Source organism: Canis aureus, chromosome 24 (assembly GCF_053574225.1).
Source record: "Canis aureus isolate CA01 chromosome 24, VMU_Caureus_v.1.0, whole genome shotgun sequence".
NCBI lineage: Eukaryota > Metazoa > Chordata > Mammalia > Carnivora > Canidae > Canis > Canis aureus.
Genome location: NC_135634.1, coordinates 25,853,313 through 25,871,126, shown reverse-complemented (window position 1 = coordinate 25,871,126; position 17,814 = coordinate 25,853,313). Strand labels below are relative to the sequence as shown.

At 36.8% G+C, this 17,814-nt stretch overlaps 2 protein-coding genes across 2 annotated transcripts in view; one reads left to right on the top strand and one right to left on the bottom strand.

The window, feature by feature from the left end:
- Nucleotides 1–4,099: 4,099 nt before the first annotated feature.
- The window catches only part of CEP44 (centrosomal protein 44), a 38,054-nt gene continuing 24,339 nt past the window's right edge, over nucleotides 4,100–17,814 (bottom strand). Inside the window, exon 12 of the mRNA XM_077868592.1 lies at nucleotides 4,100–4,724. Within this exon, the coding sequence (XP_077724718.1) occupies nucleotides 4,692–4,724 (33 nt within the window). The 3' untranslated portion in view covers nucleotides 4,100–4,691. The remainder of the gene's footprint in view (nucleotides 4,725–17,814) is intronic.
- FBXO8 (F-box protein 8) overlaps nucleotides 12,524–17,814 on the top strand; it is a 76,009-nt gene continuing 70,718 nt past the window's right edge. The window contains exon 1 of the mRNA XM_077868597.1: nucleotides 12,524–12,544. The gene's annotated coding sequence lies outside the window, so the exon portion shown is untranslated. The remainder of the gene's footprint in view (nucleotides 12,545–17,814) is intronic.

Genomic DNA, 17,814 nt, shown 5'->3' with positions numbered 1-17,814 from the left:
TTCTCCCTCTGCCCCTTACTTCACTTGTGCTCTCTCTCAAACAAATAAATACAATCTAAAAAAAAAGAAAGAAGAAAGAAAGAAAGAAAAAAAGAAAGAAAGAAAAAGAAAGAAAGAAAGAAAAAAGAAAGAAAGAAGAAAGAAAGAAAGAAAGAAAGAAAGAAAGAAAGAAAGAAAGAAAGAAAGAAAGAAAGAAAGAAAGGAAGGTTATGAGCTAACTGGCTGAAAATTATTCTTCCTGACAAGAAAGGTAAAGACACTTTTCTTCTAGATGATGGCTGTTAAATGTAAATACATGATTGGTGCAGAGAGAAAGAAACTATGGTTCTTCTCCCTATTGATCTATCAGCTCATATTCTTCTATCTAATTAAGCTTTTTGTCTTGTGTAGCTGCAAGTTAAATCAAACAGATGTACGGAGGGAGCGGGGGAAAGAGAATGTAAAATTAATATGGTTAAAGAGACAGTTTCCAAGAGGACTACATGAAGCAAGCTTGAGCAGAGTATCTTAATTGTTGTTTCAATGTTAGCTGGGACTCATAGCTGCATTCCATTAAATATTACTGCAAATAATGATGCTCATCAGATTATAATTAGAATTTTATTCCAATGCATCTTTTTTCATGCCCCCAAGTTCAAAAGATATTTCTCAAATATATCCTTAAAAGTGTAAACGCTGATCAAACATTAATCCTTTTTAGTCTTCCCTTATTTTTTTTTTTTTTGCATAATTTTCAAATTTTTACAAAGTCTTTCTCAGCAGTAAGTGCATTAACTGTTACACTAACAAGTGTTAATGTAGTTCCTGTCTTTTCCCGAAAGGACTATAAAACTGCAAGGCTTTTAGGACCTAAGGCAGAGATATAAATATTCAACCCAGGTGTTTCTAAATCACCTTCCACAGTCTCAAACGATGCTATACTTGAATAGCTTTGGCAGGATGTCTTAGAGTGTCTTCTGTTTGTATCTCGTTAGGTTACATCCAGAAGAAATGCATACAATAAAGCAAAGCCTGCTGACATATTTATTTTTAGGATAGTTCTGTCATATGAACTTTATAAGCATATTTGAAAATCCAGCTGTGGAAAGGTATGCATACTAGATAAATGGCTATTGGGCACTTGCCAGACCACAAAGTTAAACTGTACATCGCAAAGAAAAATTCTAAAACCAACGTTAGAGCAGTTTGTCTTTTAAGTTAAATCTTCAATTAACCACCTAATTTCTGTTAGTATCGATACAGCAATCTTTTTAATGCCTATTAAAAATAAGAAAATACATTACAGTGTTTTTCTGAAACACTCTTAAATGTTAGGTCTTTTCTGGTTTATAAAAGTCTTGTCTTATCTAAAGTGTTTCTCTTACTATAAATGTCCTCTGTGCCCAATGTAATCAATTTTCCACTTTCAGTAAATTCCAAAGAACTCTACCTTCCAAAAGAAGTGTTGGCTCAACATCTTGGTGGATTGTTTCTATTAGCAAATGCATTATTTAGAGAGGAATGTCACGTGTTCTAGACTTCAATTCCAAGAAGTCAATAGGTTCGATCCTAAGCATTATTTCCTCCAATTAGAAACAAAATGGCATTTATTCCTTCAAAAATAGATTGCTTGAGCCAGAACTTATGGATATGTTCATCCTGAATTATTTTCTCTTTAAACTAAGGCACAGTCTGATTCTAGCTCTATGTATTGAACAAACATCTGAACCTGAACAGTAAATAGTTGTGATTTTTTTAAAGTTTTGTTTTTTTAAGCTTCTATTTATTTATTCAAGAGAGACACACAGAGAGGCAGAGACACAGGCAGAGGGAGAAGCAGACTTCCTGTGGGGACCCTGACGTGGGGCTCGATCCTGGGACTCCAGGATCACACCCTGCGCCAAAGGCAGACACTCAACCACTGAGCCACCCAGGTGTCCCAGTAGTTGTGATTAATGCATACATTGCCTGAGATCTTTGGTCATTCAAATGGGAAGCACGTAACATCTCTGCCACTTTGAGACCCATACCATTTGGGGAGATACTTTCTTAAATATGATCATAAAAATAAAAGTGGATTTTATTTTATTGAAAGGATGTTTTTTTTTGTTTTGTTTTGTTTTTTAAAGTATGTGCTAGCAATTTGAGGATTCAACAAATTGCAATGAATGAGCCAAGGCCTGTAAGATATGTCTGGTCCATGGAATTGTGTTTATAAGATGTGTATAAAGTATTGCTGATGTTGTGTGTTCAAAGAAAAAGCAAATGCTGTCTCCATTAATGGTCCTTTCGATTGCCACATATGGTGGCACTGCTGAAATGAATGGCATGGTTCAGTTTAGAATGTATAATCAACACAGGAGCAGCGATCTTAGATCCAAAGGACTTAATTTATTTTGCCATCACCCCAGCTTATGTGGCATACTCTGACCTTAGTGTGACAATCAATTCTACAACAAATGGATTTTCCCTACCCAGCTCTTTTTCTGCTGCTTTCATTGTTATGCTATGTCTTAATTCCCACCCCGCTTAGTCAATGTTTTTGCTTTTCTGGATAGATGTATAATACTTATGTGTAGACCTAATAAGCGGTGAGAGGAAAGTAAGGGTGAACCTCTGCAATGTTTGAATTTTTCTCTAGTTACCTTGTACCGACTTTGTATTTTTTTTTCCTGAAGTTGATACAAATATTTAAGTTAATGAAGCAGATCTCTTTTTTTAAGATTTTAATTTATTTATTCATGAGGGATACAGAGAGAGAGGCAGAGACATAGGCAGAGGGAGAAGCAGGCTCCATGCAGGGAGCCCAATGTGGGACTCAATCCCTGAACTCTGGGATCATGCTCTGAGCCAAAGGCGTATTCAACCACTGAGCCACCCAGGCGCCCTCCAGATCTTCCGTTGTTAAGAAATACATTTTTCTACTCTCCATAGCTCCCACTTACAATGACAACAAAGAAATATTAAAACTTTAAACCATGAAGAGAATGGGGTGAAGGGTTACCAGCAGAGGTTTTAACAAATATCTGGCAAATGGAAATCAGATAAACAGGGTTACCTGTGCAAAAGGAAGGAAAAAGCCATAGGTTGGCATGTACCCACTGGGAGAGCTGGAGCTATGAAGGGGGCCAAGCTTTTCAGGCAAAATTCTGGAGAGCCTCTAGACTGAGCAAATGAGCTCCATGAAAACATCAGAGCATGGCAAGGAAAGAAAAACATGGGACCCAAGAAATAAAGACTAAACACAGGAGGAAGGCCAAGGAAAGTTCCATAATGATGAGTTTACACTTAAACAGAGACTCCTACAGATGAATGTAACTTTTACAGACATAAAGACAGGAATAGATACCAATTACCTTAATCACTGTCACCCTGAAAATACTTCCTAAGGAAATAATAGTACATATCATCAAAGATTTCTGTGTAGAAGTGTTTATCATGACACTTACTGTTTTTAGGAACTTTATAAATCAGCAAAATAAACCCAGAGAGAAAATTATTTAAAAGATTATGGTATTGTACCTGGCATGTTGAAGTTCAAATACTTAAATTTTTAAAAGGAAATATTTTGGGGGCACTTGGGTGGCTCAGTTAGTTAAATGTCTGCCTTCAGCTCAGGTCATGATCCTGGTGTCCTGGAATGGAGTCCCACATTGCACTCTCTGCTCAGTGAGGAGTCTGCTTCTCCCTCCCCCTGCTCTTATGCACACGCTCTAACTCCCTCTTAAATAAGTAAAATCTTTACAAAAATAAAAATTAAAAAAATAAAAGGAAATATTTTGTAGCTATTAAAATCCAAATTGTGCATTGGAAAAAATATTTAATGAACTGGGAAAAGCACATGAGTTTAATGAAAAATAAAAACTACAACTAAAAAATAACATTTATTTTTAACAACCCACACAATCACATAAAAACACAAGACAAAAGTTAGATACATAACACACAACATTAAAGGTTATTTCTTTGTTATGAATTTAGTACAAATTTGCTCTTTGTACTTTTCAAATTGTCAGAATGAAAATGTTCTAACATGTTGAAAGATGAACATGTGGTATATATTCATAATAAAAACAGAAAAGAGATTATATATTCTTATAGTCATTTTATAGGAAGTATGAAAGTTGAAGCTATAATAAGCACCCTTATCTAAAATATTCAAGTTTACATATTCTTTTTGACCTAAGGGTAGAGGAAGTTATTTGTAACTCCTCCAAACTCATCTTTAAAAATTTAACAGGACAGTTCAGTAGTCTATTTTTACCATAAATCTATCTTAAGCAAGAATGTTGATAACCTGAAGGTTAACATGTATTCATTAGTATTTTGTTTTACAAAATCAGAACAAATAATCCAAACAGTCTTATCCTTTTTTAAAACCTAAAAACAAAACAAAAACCAACAAAAAGAAAATCCCTCATGAAATACCTTTTGAACTTTTTCGCTTCAGTTTCTCTCTCATAGCATAATATTTTTAGTTCCCATGCGTAAAGTACATTCTCAGAGCTATAAAGTGTGAGAACATTATCCTGGAAGTAAAATGTTATTGTTAAACCACCAAATATATTTTAACATTGACCATTGGGATGCCTGGGTGGCTCAGCAGTTGAGTGTCTGCCTTTGGCTCAGGGTGTGATCCTGGAGTCCCTGGATCGAGTCCCATATCCGGTTTCTGCATGGAGCCCGCTTCTCCCTCTGTCTATGTTTCTGCTTCATTCTCTGTGTCTCTCATGAATAAATAAAATCTTTAAAAAAAAAAAAAAAAACAACATTGACCATCTCGTAACTTCAAAGATATACCAAAACAATTAAAAAAAAAAAAAAAGAAAAAACAGTTCTCCTTCGACTTTAGCTTTTACAATTTAATCAACTAAAACTGTACTATTAGGGGAAAGGCTAACAATTTTTCTGAAAAGTCTTATGATTTACCTTTGTTAAAATGTGTAAGTTTTGTGTGTTTGAGGGAAGTGCTTTCCTGAGCTATTTTCCTGTTCATCTTGATTCACCTTCCTAATGAAACAGGAAAGCGTATAATTGCCATTACTCTTCACAATCCAGTCTTAAATGCTAATGCTTTGTCATAAATTTTTCTACGTGACTTCAGATTTAAAAAGCCACTTTCATTTATATTAAATGATATTTTGGTCCAGGAAAGTCAAAAGCTATCGATACCCTCTATGTAGAATTCAGTTGGTTTGAATTGTATAATAATAACACAGTACTAATAGCTTTTTGAATGTTTCAAAGTGTTATGGTTAAAAATCATAGTTATTGAATAGTTCTTCTTTGCCATAAGAAGAGATTAAAGAAATAAGGTAATTTTTCCTAAAAAAGTTACACACAATTTTCTGAGTATATCATGATACCATACAGCCTCTGATAATAATGGCAGTATTTTGGTTCACACATTTGAAAAGTCCACAGGTAGATCTGGCTTTGGAAAAAGCTTACTTCAGCAATTCACATACTGTTTTTACCATTGTGCCCTTTGAGATATTGGCTTTTTCTCTGGGTTCACATGGGAGCTTTTCACTCAGGCACAAATAACTATCAGCTCCAGACTTGAATCCTCATATTTACATTGTAGAGAGTAAAAGAGCATCTCTTTTGGTAGCTACCATGGAAAAGAAAAGAGGTTTCTTTTTCTCAAAAAAGACCAAACTCCTTAAGACAAACCAGAATAGAACAAAACAAAACAACCCAACTCCTTGTCCACAGTTGGGTCACCTGCTCACTTGTCAATCAGTATCTGAGAATAAGGAGAATGAGTTATAAGGTAAGTGGATCCACACCTGAATTCATGTCACTTAAAACAACGTGACTCACTCACAAAGGAAAGGCATTGTTGTCCATTAGGAAATATGGGTGAAGTCCCCAAAGGAAGAGAAGTATGAGACTGCACAGCAAATAAGTGTCTATTCTACATTTCTATCATAATTATATAGATTATTTCATATTAATAATTGTATGCTTCACTTTTAAGAGAAAACAACCAAAACACCAATTCTATAGTCTTTAACTCCATGACAAAAATGAGCAATGTTAACAAATCAACATATTTATTTAATTATCTGGAATTACAGATGGGAGATTATTTATCCTATTTGACCCATTTGAAGACATGGTTCTTCAAAAGTGACTTTCTACACGACTAATATTAACATTCTTTGATGACTATCATCCATCCGAGACAGACACATACCAGCTAATCAACTATTCTTTGATTTTTTTTTCCTTGGTATTTGTCTTTTCTGTCTCTCCTTTCTCTCCAACACTATTTCTTCCCTGTAAACCTGTTTCTCTCCTGGACTGTTACACTGTCCCTAACCAGTGGCATTGGTTGAGGCCTAACCAGTCCTTGTGCCTTACCTTTGTCATCTTCTAATTCCTCTTCTTTATTTTTTTATTTTTTTATTTTTTATTTTATTTATTTATGATAGTCACAGAGAGAGAGAGAGAGAGAGAGAGAGAGGCAGAGACACAGGCAGAGGGAGAAGCAGGCTCCATGCACCGGGAGCCCAACGTGGGATTCGATCCCGGGTCTCCAGGATCGCGCCCTGGGCCAAAGGCAGGCGTCAAACCACTGCGCCACCCAGGGATCCCTAATTCCTCTTCTAAAACTCACCCTCAACCCCGGGGAATCTTTCTAAAACAAAATTTTAGTCCCCAGGGCTTCCCCTTGTTTCACAAGGTATAAAGCTCCTTAGGATGATATACAAAATTCTACCTCTCCAGTCACTTGTCTACCATTTTTTTTTTATAATTTCATGCACATCATACTATGAATACTGTGAATATTCTGACATAGTCTCTAAATACCTGTGGCAGAATTTATCTAAGGTATATGCCACAGTGTGGTATTGCTAATTCTCATGATCTGCACACCTTTACCTTTATGAGATTTTGCCAATGTATTTGCCAAGTAGTTATATGGACTGCATTCCCACCAGAAGTGTTTAAGAACTCCTGTTGACTACAATCTTAATGAAACTTAACATTGTCTGACTTTTAAAATTTTATTAAGTATAGCGGGAACCTCAGAGTATATTTTCATGTTTATATTTGCCCATTCAGGATTTCTTTTCTCAATAATTCCTATTGTTTTTTTATACTGTCTTCTTTCTACTGGATTGTTAACTTATAGGTGTCATTTGTATATTCTGAATACCAATCTGTTATTTTTTTAAGGATTTTATTTATTTATTCATAGGGACACACACACAGAGAGAGAGAGAGAGAGAGAGAGAGGGAGAGGCAGAGACACAGGCAGAGAGAGAAGCAGGCTCCATGCAGGGAGCCCTACGTGGGACTCAATCCCCGGTCTCCAGGACCACTCCTTGAACTGAAGGTGGCGCTAAACTGCTGAGCCACCTGGGCTGCCCCTGTTTGTTTTTCTATTGAAAGAAACTTTGTCTCTGCTTTATCATCTCATATTTTCCTTTGATGGATGAATATTTTTTAAGGGATTCTCCAATTTTTCAGTGAAATCACATGGAAATAAATCACACAAAATTTACAAGTGGAGAATAAAGTATCAGCTAAGAGTCATGAAGGATAAGTGCTCAGAGCCCTTGGGGTTCCTGTTCAACATTTTTTGTTTTCTACAAATCCCTGCAATAACTTCTGGAAACTCCCAAGTTTCCTGTTGAAGATTTTTTGTTTTCTACAAATCCCTGCAGTAACTTCTGGAACCTCCCAAAGTTCTATGGTGCCCAGTTTGAGAACAAGGGCCTGAGGCTAACTTCTCTGTTTGGGCAAAGAAACCAAGGCTCAGAGATTGAACTACTTGCCCCAGGAGCCCTCAACCAATGCCATCAGGATGGAAAAGGTGGGGGAAATAATGCTAGAGTGGGAAGGGTGCTCAGATGACGTCCTTGATCTCAGGCTCTGTTCACCTCCAACAAGCCCACTGCAATAGTTCACCCCCATAGAGGGTGCAAATTGAGAGCTTCAGGCAGTGTGACCTCACATCTTGACTTTGTACCCTTGGCATCCAGACCCCCAGCTTCCCTTCTCAATCTCATAGGCTTCCCTGTGGATATGAATGACATCAAAGAAAGAATTTGAGCACTGGAATCACTTTCTAAATGACTCTATTGGGGAAAACCATGGCTGGCAGAGTAGAAAGGATGGATAAGGACAGTGTAGAAAACAAGAGTTTGGAATGATCTGTCCATTCTCCATGACTGGCAATTTGAACTCTTTGCCAGTTGAGGCTGAAAGGCTTTCCAGGTTGCATGTGGAAAAGACCATCTCTAGTTCAGGTACAGCAGCTGAACAACTCTGGAGTTGGTCAGGCTTGACAGCCAAGCCATAACCACTAGCACATGCCTCTCATTGATGTGTGTTTTGTCCACAAGAATATCTAAATTATCTGCAGGATACAATGGTGTTGGTTTTAGAGTTCTTAATCCTTTCTAATGTTGACTTTTTCTCAAACAGGTCCAGAGAATTGTCCCTCAGTACACACAAAGGGACTTTGGATTTGTGGGATGGAAGTGGGGCAGTCATGAGCTGTATCTTCATGCACATGATGGGTGTGCACACTGGCCTTAGCTCCAGTGTCCAATTCTCACAGTCTTCGGGATTGGAATTTCCACATCGCTACAACTCAGCTGTATTCCCCTCCTTGGTGAGAATTCTGGGCATCTGTGGTTTGCTTTATTCATCAAATCAATGAGGTAATAAATCCCCCCTTATACTTAAGCCAATAAAGTGCAGCTATTTTTGCAACAGATGCAGGATGTTGAAAATATGGTTAAGTAGCTTCCAGTCTGACATATTTGCAGGGCTGCTGTCTGTATGAACAACCAATCCTTTAGGAATCCCCCATCATTCCAGACAGTAATTCAAGTGCTTAGTAGTAATGTCAGATTTATTTTCTGTCTTATGGCTTGTGTATTTTGTATTTCAAGAACTATTTCCCTACCCCAATGTCATAAAGATAATCTTTTAAATCACAGCTTCTCCAACTTTAATAAGCATATTTTAAAAATGCAGATATAGCTCAAAGATGATGTTGATACTGGTGTTTACAGATCTTACTTTCTTTTCTATTTTCGTATTTATGTCTTTGATCTACCTGAAAATGATTGTGAATAGTGTAAAAAGAGGCTGTAACTGCATTTTCCCCTATATTGGTAGCCATGTATTCCTACAATTATTTACCAAATAATTCATTCTTTCCCCACTAATCAATAAAGCAGTATTTGTCCTATATCTTACTCTCTATATAGTCTGTTTAGGGGATCTCTACTCTGATCTAATAGACTGGCTGCCTTGAAATACAACAGTTACTTAAGAATTTTAATTCTGGGGATCCCTGGGTGGCGCAGCAGTTTGGCGCCTGCCTTTGGCCCAGGGCGCGATCCTGGAGACCCGGGATCGAATCCCACGTCGGGCTCCCGGTGCATGGAGCCTGCTTCTCCCTCTGCCTGTGTCTCTGCCTCTCTCTCTCTCTCTGTATCTGTCATAAATAAAAAAAATATTAAAAAAAAGAATTTTAATTCTGTTATAATTACTAAAACTGTTATAATTACTACAGCTTTACAAAATTTAAAATATCTTCTTTTTTTAAAGATTTTATTTATTCATGAGAGACAGAGAGAGAGAGATAGAGAGAGGCAGACACACAGGCAGAGGGAGAAGCAGGCTCCATGCGGGGAGCCCGATGTGGGACTCCATCCCAGGACCCTGAGATCAGGCCCTGGGCCGGAGGCAGACACTCAACCGCTGAGCCACCCAGGCATCCCCAAAATTTCAAATATCTTATTGGACAAATCCACACTCCATTTTTCCTCAATTGTCTTAGTTATCTTTGGGGACTTTTTCTTAATCTATATGGTCTTAAAATCTGGAGGAAAACACTGAAAGTTTTGGTTGGAATTAATTGTGATGAAATATAAAATATAAACTGGGTGAGAATGGACAATCTTTATTGAATATTCCTAGCAAGAAGATGGTAAAGCTCTCCATTAACTTACATTTTGTGAGCAGCCCTGGTGGCTCAGTGGTTTAGTGCTGCCTTTGGCCCAGGGTGTGATCCTGGAGACTAGGGATCAAGTCCTACATCAGGCTTCCTGTATAGAGTCTGCTTCTCCCTCTGCCTGTATCTCTGCCTCTCTCTGTGTCTCTCATGAATAAATAAAATCTTTAAAAAAAATTAGTTTTTTTTAAAATTTTACATAAGTTCTATAATCTTCTTCATGAAGCCCAGATGCATCTTTTTATTAATCTATACCTATGTTCATTAATTATCTATTCCTTTTATATATAGTACGTTTATATAAATATATACATATATATGAAAATTTCCATTCATAGCTCCTTTATAGAAATAAAAGTGATTTTTGTATATAGATGTAATATCCCCAAATCCATCAAATTCTACTTATAAAAATTTGTCTAATTTGGTTTTTCTACATAGCCCTTCTCATTACTAAAAATCAGTGATAAAGAGAAATATTAAGAAAGCAGAGTTAAAAGATTCTGTAAAGGAACAAAGACAGACAGACTTCTCATCAGAAATAATGCAAACCAAACAATAGTAGAGAGGCATCTTTAAATTGTTGAAAGGAAGAATAACAAACCTGTTTACCTAAAAATTGGGTACCCAGCAAAAAACTTTAAAAAAACATCTTTTGAAAATGAAAGACTTTTTCAGAATTCATCAGCAAACTAGTGAGAAAAGTTAAAGAAGCCCCTTCAGGCAGAAGGAATATGATACCAGGAGAAAATGTGGCTCTATATAAAGGAATAAATAGCACCAGAAATGGCAAATATGTGGGCATACATGATTCTTTAAAAATTATTGAAACCTCTTTAAAAAGGATTAATTAAAGCAAAATTAATGAGAATGTTTTGTGTACTTTCTACCACATATAGAAGTAAAATATATAACAAAAAGCTTGAGAGGGAATAGAAGTATGTTAAAATGTTCTTGTACTACTTGAAGTTTTGTAATATTATTTGAAGGTACCCCATAAAAAGTCAAAGATTTATACTGCAAACCTTGGGGCAACCACCAAAACAAAAAAAGCATACTTTAAATAAGTCACTGAAAGATATAAAATAGAAACATAACAAAAATTAAATTAGTGCAAAATAATACAGGAAAAGAAACCAGAACAACAAGAAAGGAAGCAAGAAAAATGGGAAACAGAAACCAATAAGAAGGTGGTAGATTTTAAAGCCAACTATTTCCACAATCAAATTAAATGTAAATGACCCAAACACTCCAGAGATTTTTAGATTGGATGAAAGAACAAGACCAAATTATATGACCTTCAGGAAGCCTACTTTAAATACACCCACAGATCTTCTAAAAGATGGGAAATAATTACTGTAATAATACTCTCTAAAGAAAGCTGGAGTGGTCATATCAATGTCAAAGTCAATTTCAGAAGACAGGCTATTACTAGACAAACAGGGCCATTTCATAATGATAGTCAATTAGTCATAAGGAAATAGTCAAAATGTTTATACATCTAACAACAGATTACAAATACATGAGAGTACTAAAAAATTTTTTGTAGCCTCCAACTACAATTATGGTTGGAGATTTCAACCACCCTTCTCTCAATAACTAATAAATAGATCAAGTGGATGTTTTTAAAATTTAAAACTTCTGCCCTTTAAAATACACTTAAGGGGTGCCTGGGTGGCTCAGTCAGTTAAGCGTCTGCATTCAGCTTAGGTCATAATCTCAGGGTCCTGGGATCGAGCCCCTATGTTGGGCTCCCTGCTCAGTGGGGGAGGCTGCTTCTCCCTCTGCCCCTGCTCCTGTGTGCCCTCTCTTACTCAGTCTCTCAAATAAAATTAAAAAAAAAAAGAAAAGAAAAGAAAGAACACAAAAACACTGGGATGCCAGTGGTTGAGCGTCTGCCTTGGCTCAGGTTGTGATCCCAGGGTTCTGGGATGGAGTCCCATGTCAGGATCCCTGCAGGGAGCCTGCTTCTCCCTCTGCTATGTCTCTGCCTCTCTCTGTGTGTCTCTCATGAATAAATAAATCTTAAAAAATAAAATACACTGTTAAGAAAATGAATGAGAAGTCAGATTGGGAGAAATCTTTGTAAACACATGTATCTGACAAAGCACTCTTACAGCTGACTAGGAAGGTAACAGCTTTGAGCCAAACTTCACCAAAGAGGATATACAAATAGCAAATAAGTATATGATGCTCAACATCTTAGAGAAATATAAACTAAAAATAACCCAAGACACCCTTATGCACAGCTTTAATCAGGTCCTATTCACTGCCTTGTTGAGGGAAAGATAACTACCCTAAAATTACGGAGATGGCCCAACAAATGACACCTGATACAGGACAGCTGAAATCAACAGTTTTAAGTTACATGTACTCACAACCTGTGGGAGAAGGACATTGCCTGCCAGGCAGGGCCAGATTGAAGTAACACTTGGAAACAGTAAACAATTAAGGGTTGTGGGAGGTAAGCTTCATAGCATTATGAGGTGCTCCCTGGTTGCTACATCCCTGTGATTGGCTTCTCTGAATAACTCTGTCTGGCTACTCAGGGACAAGCAGGAACTGTGCCTGGTCCCCCTGGTAAGGAGGTTGGTTCTTATGGGAATCTTATCCATGGCAGCAGAGTCGGGGAGGGGAACTTACGGTTAGGCTGTGGGAGGCCTTCCCCATTTTACCACATATCAAGACGGCACATAATTTCAGCCTGACATTCCATCTTTTTTATTGCCCGCATCACTAAAAGGTTGATAAAAACCAAGTGTTGGTGAGGATGCAGAGAAATGGAACTCATAAATGGCTGGTGGGGAAATTAAAATGGTATAGCCAATTTAGAAAACACTTTAGCAGTATCTCAGAGAGTTAAATAATCTTATCATGTGACTCAACTATCATTCTTAGATATCATTATCTTCTTATCCATAAGAAATGAATATGTACTCAAACAAAGCTTTGTATTTGGTTATTCAAACAGCTTTATTCATAATTCCCCAAACTGGAAATAACCATCAACTATGGCACAATTCAGAAATTGTGGTATTTCCACATAATAAAAGAACTACTCAGCAATATTAAAGGAATGAACTACTATATACAACATGGGTGAATTTCAAAAGCCAAATACTATAGGGTTACATTTACATAAAATTCTAGAAATGATAAAATTAAAATGACAAAATGCAAATTAGTGTTGCTAGGGACCAAGGATGGAGGAAGAAGATTAACTACAAAGAGTTCTATATCTTGATTAGGGTGATGGTGACAAGAATGTACATATTTTTCAAAGCTTAAATTGGTGAATGTGATTGCATTTAAATTATTCTCTAATAAAACTGAAGAAACATGAGGGGGGAAAAAAAACCCTGAAGGCTTTGTTTTTGCTATCACCAAATTACCTCAGGGCGACTGCTGTTTCAAATTCAAGACTAAATTTGTTTTCTCTTGTCCCTTAGGAATTTCTTCTCATTTCTTGTGATATTAATTGTATTTGTTGACTACTTGATAACTTGTTGCACGAGTTTTCATTTTTTAATATCTTGTCTACCATATTGCTACAAGCTGAAATATTTTCCCCAAATTCACTGGCTTTTGAGGTTTAAATGAGATCAATGTACTTTTGTGCAAAACTTCCTCACTTTTTTTCTTTTTTCTTTATTCATGAGAGACACAAAGAGAGAGGCAGAGACACGGGCAGAGGGAGAAACAGGCTCCCTGTGGGGCCCCTGATGTGGGACTCAATTCCAGGACCCTCGGATCACTCCCTGAGCCAAAGGCAGACACTCAACCACTGAGCCATCGAGGCGTTCCTCCTCACCTTTTTTAATGGGAGAAACTTCCACTAGGGCTAAAAAATAGCAATGCTTAAAATGTGGAGAATTTCTAAAGTTACCAACTTGGAAATTAATGCCACATACTATATCTCACATTTAAATACATTACCAGATACAGGAATATCATATCTAAATAAACAGCTGATGTTAAATTGAACTTAGGATGTTGAATTTAGAAATCAGTAAAAGTTGTCTGTGAAATTTGAATTGTATAGTAATATGGGGGTTAGAGGGAGTCTAAGTGTTCATTTATCAAATTACAAAATGAACGGAGATTGTCCCATGTACCAGGCATGTGATAAGTGTGGAGGGTACATCAGTAAACAAAGCTCAGGATGTTTCTCACACAGTTTACAGTGTAGCAGGGAGGACAGATCTTATGCAACAATTGTGAATTGTGGCTTACATAAATGTACAAATTGAAGTGAAGGAAAATCAGAATGCTTTAATAGTATGTAATGGGATGCCTAAATAAACCATGCTAGGGACTTAGGGAATGTTACCTGGAATAAGTTATGTTTAATCTGAAACCATGGGATAAGTAAAGTTCTCTAGACATGGTAGAGAGAATAGGAAACAAAGACTGGGTTAGGGCACCTGAGTGGCTCAGTCAGTTAAGCATCTGACTTCAGCTCAGGTTATGATCTCAGGGTCCTGGGATAGAGCCCCAAGTGAGGCTCTGTGCTCAACGAGAAGTCTGCTTGTTCCTCTGCCTCTCCCTGCTTGTTACACTTTGGGCAATATAAGGTAAAAAGCTGGGAAATTTCTCAGCATACACACAGATATTTCAAAGATAGATATTGGTATGACCTATGCATCTTTAGTGAAGAATCATTTCTGATGAGACACCAAACATTAATTTGTACAAAGTTTACACCTAATTTTGGAAGAAGACTGTTTTAACCCTTACATGTAATTCAAGAGTAAAGAAAAACTGAATGCATTCAAAACCATAAACTATCCATTCAAATGGGGAAATGATCCAAGACATTGAGCATGGGTTATAAAAAGTTGTATTTAGATGAAAGCAGTTTATTTTTTTTTATTTTTTATTTTTTTAAATTTTTATTTATTTATTTATTTATTTTTTATTTATGATAGTCACACACAGAGAGAGAGAGAGAGGCAGAGACATAGGCAGAGGAAGACGCAGGCTCCATTCCCCGGGAGCCCGACATGGGATTCGATCCTGGGTCTCCAGGATCGCGCCCTGGGCCAAAGGCAGGCACTAAACCACTGCGCCACCCAGGGTTCCCTAGATGAAAGCAGTTTAAAAGAATCTGAATTTGGAAGCTTAGATTCAAATGTTGATTATGATGAGAAAGCAAAGGTATGTCAATGGAAACTAGTGCTCCTCAAATTTCGGGTTCCTACAAGTTACTTTGGGTTCTTGGTGCAGTGCAAATCTGATTCAATAGATGGAACTAGTGGCTCAAGATTTTGTATATTTAACAAGATTCTAGTTCAGGATCAATTAGGCAAAATAGTAGACTAATTATTAATGTAATATCACCCCCCTCCATGCAGATACTAAAGTGAAGGTAGTTCTTTTTAAAAAAAATTTTTTTTTGTTTGTTTATTCATCAGAGGCACAGAGAGAGGCAGAGACACAGGCAGAGGGAGAAGCAGGCTCCATGCAGGGAGCCTGATGTGGGACTTGATACCAGGACTCCAGGATCATGTCCTGAGTCAAAGGCAGATGCTCAACCACTGAGCCACCCAGGTGTCCCAAACACCATCAATTTAAATCAAATTTAAGAAGTCTTAAATGAGAAGAATTGCATTTTCTTAATCCCATTACTTCCCTCCATCTCCAGTCATCATAAACGAGTCACCCCAGCTCTTCGGTAGATTACGGTGATGGCCTCCTAAATGGTTTCTCTGCTTCTAGCCTTGCCACTTCTTTTTCATTCTCCAGAATATAGCACTAAAATACATGCTTCAAAAACTCAAAATCTGGTTAGATATTCTCCTGCTCACCTTTTCTACTAAATATAAACTGCCCCTGAGGCCTGAATGAAGGAACCTCTAACACCTTGCCCTACAGGATAGCCACCCTCTATGCTACTCCTAGTGAACGTCCTTTAAATGACCTTCCTCTTAAAACCTGGTTTATGCTAGCCCTTTTGCTTAAACCTTCCTTGGCTATCCGTTGTTCATCCGTTAGGACTTACATTAACAGCACAGATTAACAGCACTTCTTAGAAGACTTCTCTCCACCCCAGGTTAGTCGGATGCATTACACTTTCTTTTAATTACTTATTAGAAGTTATTACTTATTTAACTGTCTTTTCCTGCTCAGCATCTAGCTCAGTGAGAACAGGAACCATGTTTATCTTGTTCTCTACCTATGGTCAGCGCCTAGATACACTGACATCCAGTAAAGAGGTGTATCAACTTTGATTCTAAATTATTCATTAATATGCCAACAAAGTGTGATGATCCTTTTCTAGAACACATGGTGATTAGATCTTTCTTCAATACATTCTTTCCATTGAAAGGATGGAGCATGACTGACCAGACTGCAACTTCCAACTTGATAAAACTTATCTGGAAACCTTGATTATAATTTCATTATAATTTCATATTCACTTGGTCAACATTTAAGTTGACTGAAATTACTAGGTACCACTTAGTTTGTAATGAATAAACAATTAAACCCTAGGCACTAGGGGGAAATAAACATTGAAGAAAGATTGAAAACCAAGACAGAACCAATGGAGATTAAAGTCATAGAAACAAACAATAACTATAAAACTGGTGTAAAAATCAAAAGTATAAATATGGCCCTAAAGCAGCAAAAAGATAAAAGCATACAATTTGGCTTCTGTAGTTGAGAAAAGCCTTTTTAAGGAAGGTACAGTGCCTGGAAGATAAGCTGAGTGGGAGGAAAATCATCCTCAGCAAATGAAATAGCGTGCAAAGCACAACTGAAGAGCTACTAGGTCTATAGGTGATAGAATTGTAGGAGAGGACTGTGAAAATGTAGAAGAGACTGAAGAAAAAGATTTTCACTGTCCAGGGTTTGGGCTTTGCTCAGTAGAATAAGAAATTTAGAGAACATTCTAAGCAATGGGATAGCATAATCTAAGGAACATTTCAAAATACATACTTGCCTATATGAAAGGAGGCTTGGCTGTAAGCAGGAAGGCCAGTGAAGAGTGCAAGCAGAGCACAGGAGAGGGAACACAGTGGCGATGGGAAAGGAGACAAAGGGGTAAAATGGTATACACTGTAGGAGTTAGAGGTTAGGAGTAATCATCTCTGGTTAATGGAGATTGTGTTGTGTTCTTGATAGAAACTGTCACTTTGTAAAAGAAACTAAAAACCAAAACCATTCTAATTGGGATTTAGAGAAGCTAAATTTAGAGAAGCTGTCCAAGTAGTACATATCAACTTATCAACTTCAGGAAAGTGAATGATTGGATCTACAAATTAGGATTTATTATACAATACTCCTATTTCCATCTCTCTACATCCCACTGTTCAACTTTCTTGGGTAATTAGTATTGTGATTCTCTGCTTTTCCTTTTCTTACCACCCATCCATAATATAAAATTCAAATAATTTATACATTTGGGATGCTTAAGCCTTCTGTTTTTAGTTTTAAAATGTTGAGTTGAACATTTTGCATTTGAAACCCTTTTTTAAAAAAATCAAATTACAATTTTCTGAGTAATTTTTAGTTGGCTTCAGAGAGAAAAATAATGGTCCCCATTCCTACAACTATTAGCTATAATAAAAAAATAAAATAAATAAAAATCATTATAAAATAGAAACTTTCACCACTACCACTCCCAAATAAATTGCATGTTGCTACTGCTGTCAGTGCTGCTTTTCTAGCTTCTTTCATTCTGAGTAGTGTAAGGAACCTACCATGTTCACTAAAACATTAAAACTCAAGTGACACAATTAAAGTTTTAATTTTGTAGCTGAACTTTAAAGTTTCACACTCCTCTACCTCTTTACCTTCTCTACAACTTTCAGCTTAAAAGAAAGAGGACAGATGGACCTGGGGATTGT